Source organism: Prionailurus viverrinus, chromosome B2 (genome assembly GCF_022837055.1).
Source record: "Prionailurus viverrinus isolate Anna chromosome B2, UM_Priviv_1.0, whole genome shotgun sequence".
Lineage (NCBI taxonomy): Eukaryota > Metazoa > Chordata > Mammalia > Carnivora > Felidae > Prionailurus > Prionailurus viverrinus.
The window spans coordinates 13379492-13396020 of NC_062565.1; the positions used below are offsets into that span (position 1 = coordinate 13379492).

The window sequence follows — 16529 nt, forward strand, 5'->3', positions numbered from 1 at the left end:
ACACTCCTCCTCTGTTACAGCCGTGGGCACCTGGGAAATTCCCCAAAGTTAGGGCACCTGTCCCACCTGCCAGAGTCCTAACAGGACGGACTCCTAGCAGTGAGAACCACTTTCGCTCCCAACAACTGTCAACTCCTGCCGACCTGCCCATAGTAGCAACAGGAGAAGCCAACTTTTAATTAACAGCTGGAATCCTCCCCCTTACAGCCTTTCCCAGGTTTGTTATTTATACACGTGGCTTAAAACACACACAAATACACATCCCATCAAATGCAATTAGGTCTCTCTAGCTCTACCTCAAATGAACACACAAATCACACCATATGGCAGCTATGATGGGCTCGATGGTACGTAACTTCTACTCATCAAGTTTGGAAGTGCAAACGAGTCAGAAAAGTAGCTTTATCAAGGTCACACAGCCACTATTCCAACCGCAAAGTCTCTCTCTTCATCATGCAAAGCATCCACAAATCCTAACACTGAACACCGAAGGGTCACCTTGCCTGGGGGACATGCACACTGTGAAAATTAATAAAGGGAAACCTCATTAGAGTTGGGAGGCTAGAAAGGGGAGAGGTAGCATCGATGTAAATTACAGAAAGAAGCGTCAATTACAGGCCCCAACAGAATGGCAACAGGAGAAAGTCATCAATGACGGGCCCCAACAGGGAAGGCTGTCCATCCCGTCTCCTGGAAGAAATCCATACCCCCTGCAACTCAGCCCTGAGAAACGATCACCACGCTGCACACTTGCTTTTCTCCAATGGACTCTTCTTTTGAAATAACCCCTTCCCCAACTTCCTCCTCCGTAAAGCCTTCTTCTTTCTTCTTTGATGGGTTTGCCTACGGTTTGCTTATACGTCGGAACTCCAATTCCCTGCTATTCCCAAAGAAGCCCATTTTTGCTGGTACGGGAACAGAGTTTTATTTTTAAGGTGACTAGTACTGAGGACTTCAGTGGTATCAGAACAACGACACCTCGGCAGCCAGCAAGGTGCTCAGCAAACAAAATAGGGCTGTCCTTACTTTTACCCCCATCTACCTTCTCTAAATGGATTTCGGAAAGGACAGGAAATACTAAGGGGATCTCTAGAAATTACAGAGAAGGCCAGAACTGACTGTGAGGAATGCTACTGAATCCGTGCCAGCAGCCACTGGCTGGGAAAACGTGAAGCATGCTTTATCTCCAGGGAGGGCAAAGCCTGGTCAGAGGCCAGCTGGCCTGGAGCTCGGCCAGTCCTCTGAACAAAATGTCTTGGAATCTTAACAACTGATCAAGGTCACAGAGCAATTAAAAGGGATCCATCCTTTCCCCCCCTTCCACTGCCCCCCCCATCCTCCGCGCTTAAGAATTCCAGGGTTTCATATTTCTTCCTAACTAGCCTGATAAACTATCCTGGCAAATAAATTGCTTGCTCAGCAGAACTCAGCCATGTAACACGGACTCTTCTGGAAAACCAAGCATAGGAGGCTGGTTTGATTTGCAGAAAGGAGAGGGTAGCCGCTGAAACCCTCAAGGCAAGGAGAATACCGTTTTGGATCCCATTTTTCTCCCAAAAACTATGATGCAACACGTCTCTGAAGGAACCATCAAGAAAAGGTGTGCACCACTGTGACATAGTGTGGCTTCCTCCCCAAAGATCGCATACGGCGTAAAGCATTCCCATTCTGCTCCCAAAGTTCGTTATTAGCGCTGAAGTGTTCCTTGCAGCTGGAGGATTACTTAATTGCTTTCTAGCGGGTTAAGCCCCTTTCATCCTATGACCTCTAAGCCGCCCCAGGCTTTTGCATGTGCCCTACTTACAATGTCTCGTCCCCAGTAGCCAAAGCCAGTACTCCATCAACTTACGGGCTCCTGGTCAGTAAGGCCCACAATGGGCTACCCGCAGTCTTGTCTACTCTGCTGGTCTTTCAGAATGTCCCTTCCTAAATCTCCACTCCTGCCTTATTCTCTTCAGGAAATTAAATCTCCCGGGATGGCCACCATGGGCATCAGCTGGGCCTGTTTAACACCCACTAGCTGTAGTTTCTGAGTCCACAACAACTGTGTGCTACAGACACAATCTACCCAGGCTACAAATGAAGAAACGGGCTTAGAGCAGATTAAGTCACCTGCCAGAGATCTCAAATTCGCCAAGGCTGTGCCTGGATGCCTCAATAACCTCCCCACCGGAAGGTGGGGGGGTGGGGAGGCTTTCTGAGGCCTCAACCCTTTTTCTGCTGAGCCACCAGGATGATCTTCCTAAAGGGCCCAGGTAAAGTCAATCATCTCGTCAGCTTCTCAGCTTGTCTAACGCGAGGCCAGCTGACCTTGACACGTCCCACTTTCTTGCTTTAACTTGGGGCCTCCCAAGCACCAAACCCCTGTACCAATCCACGCCTTGGCAGAAGCTGGCCCCCTCTCCCTTCCACAAAGCCTGCGCAAGTGTTACTTCCTTAGAGCAGCCATCCCGGGCAGCCTTGGGCAGGGTGCCATTTGGGGTACAAGGTCTACTTATTGTGTGTGTCTATGCTTTCCTGTCTCTAACCTCTGTTTTCTAGGTGTCTAGCATATAAAAAGAGTTCGACAGAGGCTTGCTGAATTAATTAGCAATTGAATGACAGCTGATCACTGAAGATACTCTAAGATTCTGGAAACAAAAGGCAGGCAGGTCCACAAACAGAAAGCACTGCTTCACAATGGCTGACCCAGGAATTCCCCCCTGAAAAAAAAGCTCTCTCCCCCCGGCAGGCCTGTGACGCTCCGCTGGGACACCACCCACGGTCAGGAGAACCGTGTAGGTGTGTTTGTGTATGTTCCAGGAATCCCCTTTGGGAACCCCCCTTGTTTGCGGTGCCCCATAAAGAGAAAAATGTAAATAAGGGAATCATTTAACCTGCCGTGGCTCTCCGGTGTTAAGCTTTTTAATCTGTTAATAATCATAGTCAGAACAAAGAGAAGACGACCCAACTCATCAAGAATAACGAGACCGCTGACAGGAAATAACAGCGACCGTACCTCAGCACACGACACATACCCCCTTCCCCCCTTCCCCGGGTTTACCAGTGAAAGATACTAATTATGCCTCCGGCAGGAGACGTGTGGACCCCCTTCAAAGCAGCTATTTAAAGATAAATACACTGCAGGCAAACACTTCAGGCCCCACTGCACTGTTCATTCCCTGTTTTTCCTTTTGAAATTTTAGGTCATGATCTTAAATAGGAAAGGACAGAGCCTTGCCAAACTCAGCTGAAAGGTCTCTGATTTTTGTAAATCGCTAAAGCATTTTTAACCCTGAATAACTGGCAAGGATGTTTACATATAGACACTAATCCTAGTAGTATTAATGGGGGGGGGGGGTGTATCTCTATCCTAAGGTTTTTGTTGAAAACACCTGATGGAGGTGTGGGGAGAGGGCAGGGTCTCAGGCTCGCTGGACGTCCTGAATAAATAACCAACAATGAGGCTTACAGACCTCCATTTGCGAGACACCTGGGTGGCTCAGTCGGTTAAGCTTCAGCTCATAATCTTGCAGTTCATGGGTTCGAGCCTGGCGTCCGGCACCGTGAGCCTGCTTCTGATTCTGTGTCTCCCTCTCTCTCTGCCCCTCCCTGGCTCGAGATTTATTCTCTTCCACCTTCTAAATTAGCACCGATAACGATCACAGGTAATAATAGGGGACTAGAGAAAAGGAGGACCTGTAATCGTCGGCAACAAACATCACTTCCAGGTCTTTGATTGGACTCCTTCGTTATTTCTGCCGACAGACATTCTTCCGTATGAATAATGAGCTTAAGGCTGATTTTTACCCCTACCAGTGCCCACCGTCACCCACAGGCTGATGAGGTAAATGGGGACGCTCTACGAGGACCTGGACTATGGGGCTCCGTCTCTGTGGTTTGGAATCCGCACCCAAGAAGAGGGAATTAGAATGCAGGTATTCGAATGTGCGTCACATCCCTGAATGCCGACTCCTGAACAGAACGCGAGCCCAGGCAAAGCTTCACCGCGGATATGCATCAGCAGCAGCTGATACCAGAAAGTCAAAATACGTCTAAATGTACACAAGGCATCTGATAAACGAGGAGGCGCCCACAAAATAGAACCGGTATTGATGGGATATGTTTAGGCAGGAAAACCAGACGGCGCCAATAACAATCAAACGCATTTCCTTTGGGAGAGAGGTTGGGTTCGCAGAGGTGGGGACGCACAGATCACATATGCACACGGAAGGCTTAGTCACATTTTCATCAGAGAGGTGGTGACCAGGGGTTGTCTCTGGGAGACCAGAAGGGACGGTATTTTGGATTTACTCTTTTACCTTCCCCATCTTTTCTGCTGATATTCCCTAGAGAAACATCGATTACTTTCATGACCAAAGAAAGTTTACCATCGTGTTTTTCTTCATTTCAAATATTAAGAAAATTACTGAAGTACCACCACAGCAGAGATCATCTATTTGACCCTTGTCTGCTTCAAAATAGGAAGTTTAATAGGTAATTAATTGCTCGAGCTAATTAATGATACACCCCACTTCCAGGACTATGAAGGTACCATATGGAATCACCTATTATTTGGGGACTTTGGAGCCAATTCAGGTAAAAGCACATCTGACTTCACAAAAACAGGATTTTTTTTTTTAAATATAAAGCTAAAGAAGACTCAGCCTTTTAATACTTCATGTCGAAAACCTGTTAAGACAAAGAGAAGACGGCAATACTATGTCAATCTCTTACTGTTTATCAGCTAAAAACAAATAAGAAAACCTATTTAATTGCCTGGCTCAAAAACACAGGAATAAATTTCCAAGGTTTCAGAGCATTTTTCCCCAAATTGGCTTAAATAACTCCTAGATTTCATTTATCGAAACCTTTTGTTCCATCTGAGAACGCAAAGTAAATTGTGGCTATAAAGAGACATGGTTCTCTTTTATCTAGAGCCTTGAAACGTCAAAGCTGGGTAATGGGTAAGTTTTCCCCAGATGCAATTTACTTGAGCAATTACAGCAGGCCTCTCCAAGCAAGCAAGGTCCTCCTCCAAATCTCCCAAACCACAGAAGGTATTTTTGTAAGTAATGCACATATAGGTATGCATGGCACAAATTCCTCTCTAAAAATGAGTCACACCTACTCCACAGTGAAAACTTGCATAACTAAATTCAATTCTCAACAGAGCCATTTTCAGACATCGTAATGGAACAAGACCAGTGGATCCTTCCTTGAGTAAATATGAAGCCATGGCAGGGCGCCCATGTGGCTCTGTCGGTTGAGTGTCCAACTTCAGCTCAGATCATGATCTCCTAGTTTCTGAGTTCAAGCCCCACATCCCTGCTTGGGATTCTTCCTCTCTCCCTCTCTCTGCCCCTACTCGCACGCTCGCGCGCGCTCTCTCTCTCTCTCATAATAAACAAAAAAAATAGTTAACAGAAGGACACCTGGCTGGCTCGGTCAGAACATGCAACTCAGTCTTGGGCTTGTGAGCCTGATGTTGTAGAGGGTAGACTGTACTTTAAAAAAAAAAAAAAAAAAAGTTTTAATCTTTGAATAAAGACTCAAATATTTTTTTTGAAAAGTAATAGATAAGGACACTGTGAATGAAATTAGAAATGGGGCATAGGGGTGGCTCAGTCAGTTGAGCGTCTGACAGGTCAGCTCAGGTCATGATCTCATGTTTTGGGAGTTCGAGCCCTGCGTCGGGCTCTGTGCTCACAGCTCAGAGGCTGGAGCCTGCTTCGGGTTCTGTGTCTCCCCCTCTCACTCTGCCTCTCTCTCAAAACTAAATAAACATAAAAAAAAAAAAAAAAAAAAAATTTTTTTTTTTTTTTTTTTTTTTTTTTTTTAAAAGAAATGAGCCCACACAGGTGAAACAAACGAAACAGTGTTTGAGGAGAAATGGAATATGGACCTCCAGAGAACCTCCCAACAAAACAAAAATTACAAGGGCGGAAGAGATCACTTCACTGCGGAGAAGCCTGACAAACCCACCTTTATCGAGTGATTGCTGTGAAAGGATAGACCTTCCGGAATTGTGTACCACTCGACAGGATGCAAGGAGAAGCATCACTTTTGGGACATTCCTGCCAGAAACGCAAAACGCAAATCTAATGAGGAGACCCCAGACCACAGGAACGGAGCAGGGCCATTCTACAAAATAACCAGCCTGTAATCTTCAATGTTTATTTATTTTTGGGACAGAGAGAGACAGAGCATGAATGGGGGAGGGGCAGAGAGAGAGGGAGACACAGAATCGGAAACAGGCTCCAGGCTCTGAGCCATCAGCCCAGAGCCCGACGCGGGGCTCGAACTCGGAGCGCGAGATCGTGACCTGGCTGAAGTCGGACGCTTAACCGACTGCGCCACCCAGGCGCCCCCAGCCTGTAATCTTCAAGAGTCAAGGTCACGAAGCACAGGCTGAGGACCTGATCCAGAGTAAGCGGGCAACAATTAAAGACAAGGTTCAGCTGGGACCAGGATCCTCCCCTCTCAAGGGCACTTGAAGCCATCAGGGAGGAGGGCCTGGAAGATTAAATGGTAATAATGGATCACTGCGAATGTCCTTATTTTCAGAAAATATGCACTAATGTGTTACAGAGTGACGGGGCACAAGGTAGAAATTCTCACACAGTTTAAGAAAAAATTCTACTATACTTAAATCTTGCTGTAACTTATTTCAAAAAACACTAGTTTTTAAGTACATAACCCTGAACCGTAAGCCCTACCTCCACCAAATGACCAACAGCAACGACCACGTCCTCCTGGCACCTGTCAAGTAACCTTATCAAAAAACCTCCATAATCACGGCTTTCTAGTCACACACTCTCCTGCAGCTACCAAGGCCCTAAGAAGTTCCCGAAGCTCCCTAGCAACCTTCTATGTTCTTCACCAATGAAGTCAGTTCCTGCAGTGACCTCTTTCCCAAATAAGGCCGTGTAAATCCCAACTCATCCTTCATTATGAAATTTTATCCTCAACCTTGCACTCTGTTAATCCACATATTTGGGCCACGATTGTCACCTTTACGTTCAGTTGACAAATAATGTGCAGGTTAGCTTGGGGCATCAACCCGCTAACATGGTAGGAACCCGTGTAGAACTTAGGACTCCCCCAAAACCTTAGCTACTAATAACCCACTGCTGACTGAAAGACTTTCCTATAGTGTAAACAGGCCATTAACACATATTTTCTATGCTGTATGCATTTTATCTTGTGGTCTTATAGGAAAGGAAGCTGGGGAAAACGTTATTAACAAAATCATAAGACCAAATATACTTACACTACGGTACTGTATTTACTGCAAAAAACACAAAAACAACAAAGGAAAAAAACAAACAAACACAAAAACACCATGGAGAAGTGGGCCCATGCTATTCAAGGGTCAACTGTACTTGGAAAATACTGATAGGATTCTTCCCAAAGGAGTACGGTGGAAAAGTGTGAACCTCAGTCAATGTGGCCTGTGGTGGACTTTACAAAATATGACCAAAGGAGACTATCTCCACTCAAGACACCCCAAGGGAAAAAAAGAAAAAAAAAACAACAACAGTCACAGAACAAAACGCCACGTTGGCAAAGCACGCGTGTGGTGGAATGGCGGGGGTTCTGGAAAGGGGGACCCGGAAAAGTCAGGCTGTAACATTACAGCTGGAAACGACAAACTAGGAGATGGTGTTGAGAAGCCAAGAAAGGGGACTTAAGAGTCAAATAAGTGAAGACAGAAGGAGAAATGTGAAGACTCAAGGCACATGTCACTTCAAACTGACCACCAAAAGCAGGCCAGCAAGCTGTCTACAACGCGGACCCCAGCTAACATCTACTGCTCGGAACAGGGTCTTCCTCTTTGTTGCAGTGGGGTGCTCCTTCCTGCCCGACGGGGAACCCGGTCTCACCTCGAAGGCAGAGAAAGGTAAGAAAATCTTCTGTCTTGGGCTTCCTTTTAGAGAGGTCAGAAATTTGAGTAGCTGGAGGGGGCAGCAACGGCTCCACGATCTTCACCGGGGTTGTGCTGGGACTGTTCGGCTGAGACTGAGCAAACTTCCTCTGTGCTTGCAGCCTGGGCCTGGAGAAGCAAAGGAAAATTAAAAATGAATTAGGCAGCGATCGGAGGATACAGATCTACGTGCGGCAGTAAGTCAAGACACAAAAGGGGGAAAAAGGGACCCTAAATCAAGCAAACTCTTCCTAATTGAGGTTCTGTATCTCTCACCTTCTCATAAACCACAGGATCGCCATAAAGGGCAATAAATTTGGTTACAAGGCTAGGTGTTATACACGGATATAAAATGGGTGCCATGCGTGTGTACGTGTACAAGAACATGCCTGCCAGTGCACAAACCACGTGTGTGCCTGGGTATTTCCAACATCGTAGGTGGCATTTGAGGACACGGGATTAATGGACGGCTTTGTAGTTTTAAATTAAGCCCAGAATAACGACAGAATCGCAAAGCCATCTTGCCACGTGATGTATCAAGCAAGCATTGTATGCTTAAACATGATACAGTCACACATACACGATTACCTTCATACTGTGCCCTTATTTACACCCAGCCAGCCCCCCAGCACCTGCCTGCACACCACTGACCCCGTCTCACACCCTCAGAGCGCGGTCTCCCCACCCCCAATCTCTTCAGACCCCAATCCAGCCACGTCAATTCGTTACACTAATGGACGCTTGTCATGCAGGAAAAAAAATATTTCTCTAGTCCATCTGAAACACCAACAAATTCTGGGCACCCTCTGCCGATAGGTAAGTCCTAACTTCTCAGGGATTCCAAAAACTGGCCTTAATCTACGTGTCAGGCCTCTGCCCGACACAATCCTACGGAGATACTGATCCCTAGTTTATCCACGGTGTCTACAAATCGCAGCACGTATCTCCTGACTAGGCATCTTTCATTTACAAAATCTTACACGCAAGAAAGATACTCCTTCTAGCATGTGAATTCTAATGAGTCTTGGAAAGCCTCCTTTACTTCCTTCCTAACACTGCAGGCACCAGTTAATTGTTAATTTGCTTGCCTCCACGCATGAAAATGGCCATATTTTTATTTTATGTGTAACTAACCTGACATTTATCACAAATTACCTCATACGAGCGCTTCCTTCATTGTAGAGATCCCAGTTCACAACGGGGAGTGTCAGGCGTCAGCTAGACCAAGAACCTGCTTGTGTACTGCTGAGACCAACTAGCCAGCCCTGCTCAGAGAGATGCTCAAAAAACAGGATTTGAGGGGCGGTAGGGGTGGGGGGACAGAAAGACCACCCTGTCCCCCCAAAAAACAGAAGAGACCATAAAGCAGCCCAATGGCACAGCGATGGATCAGAATCCAAATCAGAATCAATCACTGCGTGGAACTGAAAATGCACCCCTCCCCACAAAGGCTGCTTGGAGAACAACAAAAAGAAACCAAGTATATTAGTAAAGCACAAATAAATCTTCCTTTATTTATTGTTGAAGTTACATAAAATAGTAATAATTGGGGCACCCGGGTGGCTCAGTTGGTTAAGCGTCTGACCTCACCTCAGGTCATGACCTCGCGGTTCATGAGTTTGAGCCCTGTGTCGGGCTGTGTGCTGACAGCTCAGAGCCTGGAGCCTGCTTCGGATTCTGTGTCTCCCTCTCTCTCTGCCCCTTCCCCGCTCACTCTCTGTTTCTCCCTCTCAAAAATGAATGAACTTATTAAAAGAAAAAAACAAAAACCTTTTTAGTAAAAAAATAAATTTAAAAAATAGTAATAATTGTAGTCTACTAACCTAGCGATGCTCACAATACCTTCCCATGTTAAATCAACACTCTGGTATTTAACAAAATAGTCCAGCAAAATACACGCACACACACACCATGGTTTCTTACTTTGCCAAAAATATTTCAACCACCTTGTGTACTGATGAGTCTCTATTCTGGCCTCCCTTCCCAAACCCGTGAGAAACACCACCAGAGATATATAGATGGCGTTCCCAGTAACGACTGACATTTGATCCAGGGGGAGGGTTAGGGTTACTTTACTTACTGGGCAACCTTCAGTCCGTGAAACCTACACACATCAAGGCTAATCAAAACAGCTGAGAACCCAGGAGTAACCAATATGAAACAGCCCCACAAACAAGCCAGGAGCAGAAAACCCAACACGTGTAATGAAAATTTCCCAAAGACTAAAATGGTCAAGAAAATAGGGCAACACCACCATCCCCTGGTTATAGAGAAGGAAGCTTTTTTGTAACCAACCGACTGCCCGTATTTAAGACGTGACACACCAAAAGCGTGTGCAAGGGTGAGCACTAAGCCCAGAGGAGGGTCCCTCGATGGGGGTGCTGAAGCTTAAGGACCAGATGCGGGGTGGAGAGACCACAGTGGTGCCTCTCAAACTGTGGGGAGGATCAAAGTTGTGAGTTCGGTGACTTTTTCCCCCTTTAGCTTTTTTATTGGTTGTAAATGGTTGTGTGTGTGTGTGTGTGTGTGTGTGTGTGTGTGTGTGTAAGTTTATTCATTTTGATAGCTAGGGAGCACAAGTGGGAGAGGGGCAGAGAGAGGGAGAGAGAGAATCCCAAGCAGGCTCCTCGCTCTCCGCACAGAGCCCGGTGTGGGGCTTGAGCTCGCAAACTGTGATATCTGACCTGAGCCAAAACCAAGAGTCGGAAGCTTAACCGACTGAGCCACCCAGGCGCCCCTACTGAAAGGTATTTTTATAATAGGACTAGGTTGAGGTTAAAAAGAAAATTATAAAGAAAATAATAATAAGGCAACTGGGCTCAAATTTATTATCAGATTCTACAGATATACAAGCAGTGTAACTGAAAGTCTCTCACTGCTCATCCTCAATTTCTGTATTCAACTCGCAGGGCCCATGTAGCAGCACCCACAGCCAGCAGCGTGGGCATCAGAGGATGGGCCAGGTTGCCAACAACTAGCACATTCCAACAAGCCAGAAGCCCACAATGCAGGGTACGCTGACCCAACGCAGCTAGCCAGCTCTTCCGGCAACTTTTCCTCCCTGTTCAAAGAAAAAACCCAGTTCATCTTATTCCACCTGAAAAGGTTTTTTTTGTTTGTTTGTTTTTTCTATACTGGCAATTGTATTAACGTGTACCTCTTCATCTAAATGGACACAACTCACACTCTGGACATGAGAGAAAGGTCACGGAAATACCGCCTCCTGCGTGCACGCAGGATGCTGTTTATTGCCCCCCCCCCTTTTTTTTTTAAGTCAGCAACAACAAATGTCACAAGGTGGTGCAGACCTAATGAAAATCCCACATGCAAATGCGGACAAGGCGCGTAGGACAAGAGCAGGACGCGGTGAAGTATTTTATAATTTCAGGACCTTAACGATAAACTGCTCCCGCCATCGTTCAAATAAAGCACTTTCTGCCTGATGACTTTCTCAGTGAGACCATGAAAAATAAAGCAGTTAACAGACTTAAAAAAAAAAAAAAAAAAGTCAAATAAATTATCCCTCAGAGGAATAAGCCAAGCTCCCAAGTGATTAAGTATTTCTGAGACTCAGATGAAAGCAAGGACAGAGGAGGGAGACAAACCAATTTTGTATAACATATATGATATGATATATACATCATAATATATAATAATATATTATTATATATTATAAGTATACATTATATTAAATATATTAAAATATATAATATATAATTATATGTTATCTATATATATTATCTATATCATATAGATAATATATACAATTTTTTTTTTTAAGGGGCAGCCCAAAGCATCTTTGTTTTGCAAAAAGTGCAGGTCTGCGGTCTGGCTTCTCATCCTGCACAGTCCCAGGAGGATTACAGACACGTTGGCTTGGCTTTGCTGGCCCCGCACAACAACAGAGTCTGGAGGATACAATTCAGAGGCAAACTCCATGGGGTGAGCTCACTATGTTAAGGGACAGACAGGTGACTCCATCCTAAAATGCCCGATCCAGGGAAGTGAGTGTATGTGATTTTAAATCAGTAAATATGGGGGATGGGGGGTGCCCCAGATGTGCTAAAGAACCAGAATATCTGCACTTAGAGAGGTTCGGGGCATAAGGGTGCTGGGGGGGGGCTGAGGGGGAGGGGCAGGCCAGACGTGACTCCTACCAAAGACCTCAGAAAGCAAGCTGGTGTGCCCGCCCCCTTCCATCAGCTGACATTTTGCCCAGAAACATGCACCATCCTTTTCATTCCCACAGTGAAAATGCCTGAGAATGAAAATACTGTTTGAACTAAGATGGTTCAGGGTCCTCATGGGGGTGGAAGAGAATATGGAGTCCAGGGGTCAAGGGGAATCCAGAATTCTGGGTCTCCTAAGCCTCTGGGCTCCTAATTGGGCCTTTAGGCAGGCAGCATGGTCCTCCACTGCCCAATGGGGATACACAGAAATGCCAGAATACAGAGAACTGCAGAGGGGTTTGTCCCTCATCCAAACCACAGAAGGATAAACTAAAGCAGGATGCCCTTCCATGTTTGTGTTTTATTAACTGATTAAGGAAGGAGTTTACTTGGGGCGCCCAAGTGGCTTAGTCAGTGGAGCATCCGACTTTGGCTCAGGTCATGATCTCATGGTTCTGTGTCTCCCTTTCTCTCTCCCTCTCAAAAACAAACATTTTTGAAAAAAAAATTTTTTTTTAAAGGAAGGAGTTTTCTTCCTTTCTAGAAGGCTTCGTTCTAGAATCCTAGGTTTATCCTTAAGTCAATGAAACCAATTAAATCAAATGCTGCAGCTAGCCAAGTTAAACAGATTAAACCAACTTAAACCAACGGAGGAAGACCTGAATAAATGTACTTATAGATGAATATATATAGTCCCATTTTATTCACAGTGTGTTAAACTCACGGGCTGGGGGCCGCTGGGGCGAGGGGAGAGAAGTGGTCTCAGGTCAAACCACCCCATCACTGCTGCTTCCCTTCCATGATGCAAATGTGTATACATGAAGTAATGGACTAAAAAATTCAGATAGCAAGTTCAGAGAATATAGATATGGGCTGCTATTTGTTCGGTATTTGAGACAAATGGTAAAAGCTAAAGGCTTTGGGGCGCCTGGGTGGCTCAGTCAGTTAAGCACCTGTCTTCAGCTCAGGTCATGATCTCACTCACGGTTTGTGAGTTCGAGCCCTGCATCAGGCTGTCTGCTCTCAGCACAGAGCCTGCTTCAGATCTGCTATCTTCCCCCCCCCCCCCGCCCCCCTCTCTGCTCCTCTCTCCCTTGCTCTCTGTCAAAACAAGTAAACTTAGCTAAGCTAAAGGCTTTAATTTTTGCAAGGATCTTGCAAAGATCACCCTTACTACACAGATCAACCAACTGAGCAGCCACACACAGCTTGGGAGGCAGGACCAACAAGACCAAAAGCCAAGCACAGGGTCCTCGGTTCTGAGTTTTCTCGATCACAGCACGCTGCATCTAAGTGGGAAGTGAGGCCCAGCCTTGTCACAGGCAAGGCCATCTGGGAGGCTTCTTCTCCAGAAGCTTTTGGCTCCAAGAGCCCCATGCCAATTCAGTCATGACAAAACTCAGCCCTGCTGGGGTGAATCCGATTCAAGCTAAAATGTCCCCAAAGGGGAAGAAAAAAATATGCTGAGATGAAAGGCAACTTACTGATCTGATCCCAAAAGGTCATTCTATATAAATAAATGCCCTAAGACAGAGGAAAATAACCCAAGGGATCTTGCTTCCTTGAGACTGCTCTCTCCATCTGGAACGTTCTTCTCCTTTATGCTGGCTTCTTATCATCCAATGACAGGAACCCTGCAGGCCTGTTACTTTTTATGGAGGTCACTTCTTCCCTGTCTCCGCTCAAAAATCTCCTCTTCAGAGGGGACATCCTAAAGGAGTACACTGCCCCTGACCTACTACTCAAGCCCCTGATTCCACCCCCCCTGCCCTTCTGGGGGCCTGCAGCATTCGCTCTACTGGGCTCTCTGTCCACAGGTGCTACCAGGTACAGAAGACAAGCCCTCCAGCAACGATGGGAACAAACATCAGGAACGCTGTCCCGCTGTACCACAGATAAAGGACACTCACCATCCATTCTTGAGGAATCACACAGTTAAACATACAAATGTCTGGGGGCACCTGAGTGGCTCCGTCTGTTAAGTATCTGACTCTTGACTTCGGCTTAGGTCATGATCTCACAATCCGTGGGTTTGAGCCCCATATCGGGTTCTGCACGACAGTGCAGAGACTGCTTGGGATTCTCTCTGCGTTCCCTCTCTCTGCCTCTCCCTAGCTCTCGACTGCACGCACGCTCTCAAAATAAATGAACTCTTAAAAAATACGTAAGTTTTTTAAAAAAGAAAAGAACCCGCTTCACAGGAATCTTACTAAACATCTGCCCACACGGTCACCATCTCTACCACAACAACTGTTATCACTCAGTGAAGAACTCACCAAGCCACTTGTCCACCATCAATATCGTCAAACAAAAGCCAAGCGGGGGTCCGGTTCTGGTTCTTGACTCCCATGCGACACAAGGTGCCCTCCCGTCACGTTGTGCTCAGTACGTCACAACTGTCCATGGGCCACAACCCGCTGGCCCCAGGAGCGCGGTCCTGCCACACTTTCATGCACACAGGCCAGCAACACAGAGACTGTGTGCACTTCAGTACCGAGCTGAATGAGCTGGGGAGGAGGGTCCATCTTCCTCCTTTTCCCTTCCATTCCCCAAGCTACTCAAAAGGCGACATTCTTTTTCTCCTGAGTCTTCTCTCATTTGGGGTTTAGCTGGCATGGCCAACAGCCAAAAGAAATGTTTTGCTTGATCACTTAAAATTTTACCCAAACAGGGGCACCTGGGTGGCTCTGCACGTTAAGCATCCGACTCTTGGGTTTCGGCTCAGGTCATGATCTCGGTTTGGGAGTTCGAGTCCTGCGTGGGGCTCTGCACCAACAGCACGGAGCCTGCTTGGAATTCTCGCTCTGCCCCTCCCTTGTTCTCAAAATAAGTTAAAAAAAAAATTTCTTTTTACCCAAATAAGTCTTCAGGTGTTTCATATTTAAGTTTTTTTTTTTTTAAAGTTCAAAACCTTTACAGGAGAAAAGAAACACCAGCACTATTTTGAAAGCTGATAAACTATGAGACAACACCTGCAAAGAAATCCCATCAACGAGCCGACTAAGCTCTATGCCAAATATGTTTTGTTCTGTAACTCGCCCCCCAGCCCCGTGCTCCCCTCCTGCCCTCCTCAGATCTGCGTGCAGAAGAAGCTTCCGGGCAGCCTGCCATGAGAAGACCCACAGGAGGGTGGCACTGGTATTCCGGGCTTCCTCTCGCGCTCGCCCTCCAGGACAGAGTTAACCAGCTTATTGCTATCTGCGCCCTCAATCTCTGGGGCAGCCCTAAATGTGGCACGACATCAAATTTCTAGGTTAATTCAATTCCATTTCTGCCCAGAATTTCTGATAGTTTACAAACCCGAGGAGGACACAGTGTGTGTGCACCACTCGGCTGGAGAAGGCAGGAGCGAGGGGGACTGGGAGACTGAAAGCAATGCCCAGCTGGCCCCTTGTGGAGGGACGGGTATGCCAAAACGCCATTTTATTAACTCAATTTTCCAATATTAAAAAAAAGAAAAAAAAAAGTGAGCTGGTAAATCCAATTATTTAGATTACATCTCAATTCTAAACAAAGAGCAAGGAATGGGTGGGAGGGGAGGGTCTGTTCATTCAAAAATAAATAAATAAATAAATAAATAAATAAATAAGACACGTTGTGTCTGGCAAATTTAAAATGACCAGCATGGCTGCATTCTTTGTGCTGGTGTGGGAGCAGGGCCTGAAGCTTTGCCAACTTACTGAAAGGCCTATTCAAAAAAAAAAAAAAAAATTTCCTGTGTTTCCATCCCCCAAATAATTACCCACTCTATTCTACCCCCAGACACACACACTACAAACCTGGCAGATACTAAAAGAAACGAGAGAGAGAGAGAGAGAGAGAGAGAGAGAGAGAGAGTGAGTGTGTGTGTGTGTGTGTGTGTGTGTGTGTGCGCGCGCGTGCACGTGTGTGTGCGTGTGTGCACGCGCTGGAGATTGTGGGGGGTCGAGCGGGGGATATCCCCTGCCCCAGGGCAAGCTGCCCACCAAATTCAAATACAAGTGCAGTTGTGGGCAAACCACACAGGATGGTTGTAAACATCCTGTATAGTAAAGAGAAAATAAACACATCCTCAAGTGAACCCAGAAGCGAGCAGAGACCGATTCGTTCCAGACAGTGACAAGAAGCACTGTCAGTGGACGAGCCCCTTCTGGGCTCACCTCCCACCCTGCTCCGTGGTTCCCATCGGTGTTTGTTTCGGCAGGCTGTGAGGACATCACAGGACAGAAAAGGAAGGTCAGCTGGCTCCAGGAGAAGAGTTTCACTACAGAGAATGTTCGCTTTAGGGCGTTTCTGGAGCTCTTGCCATACGGATTCACGGGCCTCGTTTCCTGCGTTACCCATAAAGCGATGAAATAGTTTGTTTATGCTCAAAACCACAGGACATGAAATATCTGTGGCACTTGTCTTAATTAAGTTACACAGGCAGCTGTTTAGAATCGAGTGTGCTATCAACCAGATTTACCCAAAAGGAA

At 46.2% G+C, this 16529-nt stretch overlaps 1 protein-coding gene across 8 annotated transcripts in view; it reads right to left on the reverse strand.

Moving 5' to 3' along the window:
- The window catches only part of JARID2 (jumonji and AT-rich interaction domain containing 2), a 277307-nt gene that overhangs the window by 67352 nt on the left and 193426 nt on the right, over positions 1–16529 (reverse strand). For all 8 annotated transcript variants that reach the window (XM_047858112.1, XM_047858113.1, XM_047858111.1 and 5 more), the window contains one exon: positions 7866–8035. Coding sequence is in view for 7 of the 8 variants with exons in the window: in XM_047858113.1 (XP_047714069.1) it covers positions 7866–8035 (170 nt within the window). In the remaining variant the exon portion in view is untranslated. The remainder of the gene's footprint in view (positions 1–7865; positions 8036–16529) is intronic.